Consider the following 6,652-nt stretch of genomic DNA (forward strand, 5'->3'; position numbering starts at 1 on the left):
TATAAAATAAGTAAATAAATGCGGATTTCATCGGAAGAAGAAAGAGATTGGGATCAAGCCAAAACCTGTTACATGTGTCAAAACAAATTTAAGGACAACAGTATAAAAGTTAGAGACCACTGCCATCTAACCGGAACTTACATAGAACCATCTTGTAATAATTGTAATTTTAGACGTGTAAATCCCTCGTTTATACCTGTTATAATACATAACTTAAGCAACTATGACGCACATTTCATAGTTAAGGAATTGGGAAATGTCTCTGGTAGAGTTGAAGTAATACCTAACAGCGAGGAAAAATATATATCTTTCACAAAACATGTTGGTAAAATGAAATTGAGGTTCATAGATTCATACAGATTCATGCCACGAAGTTTGGACTATTTTGTAAAATCTCTATCCATGGATAAATTAAAAGAAACAATGATGAGGAATTAACATTAGTTACGAGGAAAGGTGTGTTTCCGTACGATTATATAGACGATGCTGAAAAGTTAAATGAAACCCAACTTCCACCAATTGAAGCTTTTTACAATAAATTGTGTAATGCCGATATCAGCGTAGAAGATTATACACACGCTAAAAACATATGGGAACACTTTAAATGTCCATCATTGGGAGACTATGCTGATGTTTACGTTAAAACTGATGTTCTTCTACTTTGTGACGTCTTCGAATCTTTGCGAAATGTTATGATGAATACTCATGAACTTGATCCAGCTCATTATTTTACAGTTCCTGATTTGACATTTGATGCCATGTTGAAATATACTAAAATGAACATTGAGCTTTTACAAGATTATGACATGATTCTGATGAGAGAAAGAATAAATAAGCAGTAAACAACTGTTTACTAAACAAAACATGTAATAGGAAAAATATATTGACACACATGGTATACACCAAAATGAAATACAGTAAAAGAAGGTTATCCAACAATGAGGCGCAGTCATAGTTGCACGGAAGTTACTGAGGTTGCTCCAACAGATTCTAATGATAGAGTACGGAATTCGTTGCGGTTTGTGTCAGGTCTCGCACAGGTATGCAGAAGCAAATAATAAATACATGAGTACCTTTAATTCAAACAAAGAATCGAGTTAAATAATTTATTTAGATGCAAACAATCTTTATGGTCAAGGAATGAGCATGTATTTACCATATGGAGGATTTGAGTGGGTTAAAAAACCGGAATGTATAAATATCCTCGATCTCAGGGATAATGATGAAATTGGGTATATTTTCGAAATAGACATTAGCTATCCTCAAGAACTTCATGATATTCACGATAATTTACCATTTTTACCTGAAATAATCGTACCACCGGGGGTAATTTGTAATTCAAAAAAATTAATAACACATTTCAGAAAAAGAAACCGCTACGTTCTACACTACAAAACTTTGATACAGGCTATAAAACATGGATTAAAACTAGAAAAAATTTACCGTGCTTTAAAATTTAACCAATCCCCATGGCTTGGCTCTTATATAGAATACAATACAGAGTACAAGAAAAGGAGCATCAAACGACTTTGAAAAAGATTTTTATAAATTACTAAACAATGTAGTTTTCGGTAAGACAATGGAAAATATCAGAAATCATCAAGATATTCAGCTGGTAACCGATAGTAAGAAGTTGATGAAGCTCATTGCTAAACCAAATTTCATCGAACGCACAATCTACAATGAGAACATAGTAGCAGTGCATATGAGCAAATCAAGATTCCTGTTTAATAAGCCAATATATATCGGTATGTGCATTTTAGATTTATCCAAAATTGTCATGTATCACTTTCATTATGATGTAATGATGAAACGATATTCCATTAATACCATAAAAATGTACACCGATACTGATTCCTTAATTTATAGAGTTTTAACAGATGATGTTTATGAAGATATGAAAACATGAATCAGTATTTTGATTTCTCGGATCATACATATTAAACATTAAACCTTTATTATAAGTAATTGCTAATTTATAGATAATGTAGGTATTTAAATGTTTTGATGGAATTTCAATACATTTTTCTCGGGTTCTAAATGATTTCTAAATTTCTAAATATAAATGATTGATAAATGATGGTTGTGCAAGATGGTGATTTGGTCAGATTTTTTTTTAATTACACCCCACCACCAGATTATATCGCAAATTAAGAGTATCCCCATAATCAGAACAAGTACATACGTACTTGTTCCACGTACCACGTTACGATGGTGCGAGATCTAGACTTTAAGGTGGATGAGGCGGGAGATCGAAACCATGAAGTTCTTTAAACTTTTTTTCAGAAATTTCTAATCTCTTAGCGAAACGCTGAGGAGTATGTTCCAGGGGGACCTGTTTACTGCTCTTTTTCACCTTCCCCATGGAGGGTAGATGGCGACTAACAATTTCTTTCGACACACTACACTCCCTGGCAAGTTCGCGAGTACTTGCGGATGGATTAGACTGCAGAACCTCATCAATATCCATTAATGGTTGGCTGGAGCCCTTCTCCCTTTCCAACGTCGTATCTCCACTGCTAAATTTTTTAAACCAACGCCGCGCAATGCGAGGTCAATGACACCTTCCCCTTCATATTTAATAATTTCATGAGTTGCTTGATAGGCTGTGAAATTTTGTTTCCAGTAATGCCTTAAAATTACGAGAATTTCGTAGGACACTGTCATGTCTCTTCTTTGAAACAAATAACTGAACTGGGACTTTTTTTGAAGAAGTCGAATGGGATTAAACAAGTTAAGATAATTTTCTAAAGGGATTATTAAGAAATAAACTAGGATTAAAATATCTATAGTACTTTGAAATCTTGAATTTGATAAATTGGCCTTTTTTTTTTTTTTTAATAATAAGTCTATTTATTTTCCACCTGCTCTAGGACTATAAGTAATCGGCTAATATACTTTGATTACACATTCCTCTAAAATAATTGTGATTTGTTCTATATCTTCGCGACCGAAAATAAAAATAAAATTAATTTTTTAAAGAATGCACTTAAAAGAGATTTAAAAAATATTAGTTGCTCCATTTACATTCGGGTTTCCATGAAATAATATTACAGCTTTGAAGGAGATGCCAAGACCGATAGTAACCTGCTAGTATAGTACAGGTAAGGGTTAAATACAATACTACAGCCTACACTATACCCAGAGATGGGCAAAAATTAGCTACAAATAATTGAAACTAATAGCTAAAATTACCATGGAAACGATATTTATCAATGGTTCATTCATGAATAAGGGTCGTATCCATAGCAATTTTAACTATTAGTTCAACTACAGCTAATTTTTGCCCATCTCTAACTGTAGGGAAGTGTTAACCACTCTGTAATCACGGTTGTTATTTTAACCTTGTTGATTGTTTTTGATTAATTTTGTATACAAATAAATTTATAAAAACCAATAATAATACATCTCGCTGTCATTTAAAGATTTTTATGTACCTTCTTATTAAAAATGATTTTCGGAAATCTCTGGTATTCAGTCCAACAAAACCTTCACAGATATTAGAAACACAAACGTTTCTTTTTCACTAGTGTAAATACTTATGCCTTTCAAATTAATTTAAAGGTTTTGAATCTGAACAAGATACGTAGTTCGAGATAAGAGTTGAGGAAAATAAACTGTCACCCGTTTCCTTCCTTCTATATTATCGTGAAAATTAGAATTAGAAATGACAATAGTCGCCTAGCCGACATTTACACACTGTAACAAATGGTTTGATAGTAGTGACTGACTGTATAAACCATCCAGAGCCATAACTCAGTTCTCGTCATATTTTGCCATGTCGCTCTTTCTAATTAATCTTTTTCTCTTTACTCTGCTTCATCTTGCTCTCACTGTAAGTATTTATCTATCAGATATCTATATGTTAACACTAATATCTCACAGATTTAAATATGGAAAACTGAGGAATATGAACCAATCTAGAATCTCCAAAATACTTGGTCCTCCTATAAAATATTTAAATATAATTTTTGAGAAATTTAAGAAACATTTATTTTGGTTTACAAAATCTAATGTCTTAAAGATTTTGTCTATTTATCTGTGAAATATTTATCTATATTATTATATATAAATATTTATCACACTAGTACTAGAGCTATTAACGGTTCAGTATTAGAACATAGAACATAATAGGGGTATTCATGATGTAGTGTTAAATGTTACAAGAATAGGATTGTGAACAGCCCGATTTAAAGTCATGTTAAATGTAAGAGCTCCTAGCGGATTTTTCGAGCAACTTGTTTTTATAACATTTCCTTCCAAAACCTCACCTTATTGTTTATTTCTAAGTTTTGATTAAAGTAATTTATTACAACATGCCTAAATTGAGTGAAAAGTGGAAGTTGTTTGAAAGTTTGGCTTCTGAGTGCCCTCTTGATCTTCTACTTATGAGGAAGAGAATCAAGATGATCTAATTAACAACTGTCATACATTATTATTATTGTTAGTCATTGTTTTATTACTTATCAAAACAATACTAACTCAAACTACGAGCAAGTAACCTAATACAACAAACTAAATGGCGAAGAGCTCAGCTGTTCTTTTGCGTGACTTCATTCTACATTTAACAGACCTCATAACAGACTCAACCATGTTACACGTTATATCGTTTTAACATGGCAAATTATGGAAATATTTCTCCATTTAACAAATGTTTTTCCTTTAACATGTTAAACTAAAGATCATGGATACCCCTAATATGTAATAAATAAGGTGCTAACGAATGAATCGCTCATTTCAAAAGCAACTTAAGTCACTTAATTAAAATTTTATAGAAGGATCATTCGATCTCAAATCACCCATATTAGAAGAAGTTAGTAGACCGTACGAAGTAGATTGTAGAAAGATAGTCCGGGTGGCGATCAATAAATTTACAAAATAGTATAAAAAACTATTTAATGTTAACCGACGTTTCGGCCCACTTTACAGGTCTTCGTCGGGAGTAAATGAAAACAAGATACAAACATTGTAAGGATTGACAGAACATTAAAATAAAAATACAGAAAAAATATGAAAATATGTAAAAAAAAAATTGTTGTTTATAAAATATATAAAAGAAATAATAATAAGCTTAAGTTAAGGAAGTAGATATACAGGTGGATTGGAAACTAGTTACTCATAAACACAGTCAAGTGTGATAGAATTGTAAATAAAGAGCAAGAGTAATTAATTGTAGAAAAATACTCGTTAGAACTAGTAAATATGGTAATATTTTATAAACAATTTTTTTTTTTGTACATATTTTCGTATTTTCTCTGTATATTTATTTTAATGTTCTGTCAATCCTTACAATGTTTTTATCTTTTTTTCATTTAGCCCTGACGAAGACCTGAAAAGTGGGGTGAAACGTTGGTTAACAATAAATAGTTTTCTTCTGTTTTGATACCTTTATTGATCGCCATCCGGACTATCTTCCTACAATTTATTTTCTTTCCATTACTTACACACAACTGAGCTAAGTAACATTTATTTCTTCTCTCTATATATATAAGAGAGCTGTCGAATCTTTGTCCTCGATAGACTGTATTATTACTCCACCGATTTACTTGGGGTTTTTGCAGAATGTTCCATTTCGTCGTGGGGAGGTTTAAAGATGATAAAATTCTGATATTTTTTGAGTAGAAAAAAAGTTATGAAAAGAATTAAGCCTAAGTATCGGAGTTAAGTAGGTCGGAAATTTTTTTTAGAAAAAAGAAAATCATATTAGTTTTCAGGGTTGTCCCAAAGTACTAAATACCATTTTTGGAAGAAATTAAAAATCATTCATTTTCTTCTGTTTCTTTTATCCGATTCTTTCGTTTATAGAACCGTTGGAAAGCTGAATGCCTGCTCTTATAGCCGAAATCGAGAAAAGTTATATTTGTTACTTTTTCGAGGGCAAAATGTGGGTTTCAAATGAGGGCAAAAATCTCTTGTTTTATTTCATTTCTCAGGTTCTAATTTTTTAATTAGACCCGTTTGAGCCTTTTTGTGCAGTTTTTAGAGCCCTAAAAAACTGCCAAGTTTGGTGTAGATCGATCGAGTAGTATTGAAGTTATTTTCATTTTTTAAATTTTCATAAAGAAAACGAAGGTCTGGAAAGGAAACGAAAATTTAAAAAAAAAGAAAACTAAAATTTGGGACTAAAAAATTTTATTTTCCGATTTTTCTGAAAATTCATATATAGGAGTTTCTCGTGGTGCTGAAAACGAATATCAACTTTGTTTCACTCCTGAAAAATCTTTTACCACACTTTCTTTAGTAGCTCCATCTGAATTTTTTCAATATTTTAAAAAATACGAGGCACAGGAAGAGTTTTTCTTTAAAAACTATTTATATTTTAGGTACTATATACATGAAAAATATAATTGACTTAAAGAAGATAAATAAAGTCAAAATCGGATCATTATTAACGATGATACGGCAAAGTTAGTTGTTTTCAAATACGTAACCATTAAGGCTTGGGGTAAAGTAGGTCGGCAAATTTTTTTCTAGAAAAATGAAAATCATATTCGTTTTTAGGGTTTTCCAAAGTACCAAATACCAGTAGATCTTTGTCCACAATACCAGAAGATCTTTGTCCACAATAGCAGAGGATCGTTGTCCACAATACCAGAGGATCTTTGTCCACAACACCAGAGGATCTTTGTCCACAATACCAGAGGATCTTTGT

At 31.6% G+C, this 6,652-nt stretch overlaps 1 protein-coding gene across 1 annotated transcript in view; it reads left to right on the forward strand.

Moving 5' to 3' along the window:
* Positions 1–3,690: 3,690 nt before the first annotated feature.
* Positions 3,691–6,652, forward strand: part of LOC106689564 (serine/threonine-protein phosphatase 6 regulatory ankyrin repeat subunit B) — a gene marked incomplete in the record, with an annotated part of 34,097 nt that continues 31,135 nt past the window's right edge. The window contains 1 exon segment of the mRNA XM_014434610.3: positions 3,691–3,835. Coding sequence (XP_014290096.2) covers positions 3,779–3,835 — 57 coding nt within the window.

This window comes from Halyomorpha halys, unplaced genomic scaffold (assembly GCF_000696795.3).
Source record: "Halyomorpha halys isolate HHAL.00 unplaced genomic scaffold, Hhal_1.1 Scaffold1395.1, whole genome shotgun sequence".
Lineage (NCBI taxonomy): Eukaryota > Metazoa > Arthropoda > Insecta > Hemiptera > Pentatomidae > Halyomorpha > Halyomorpha halys.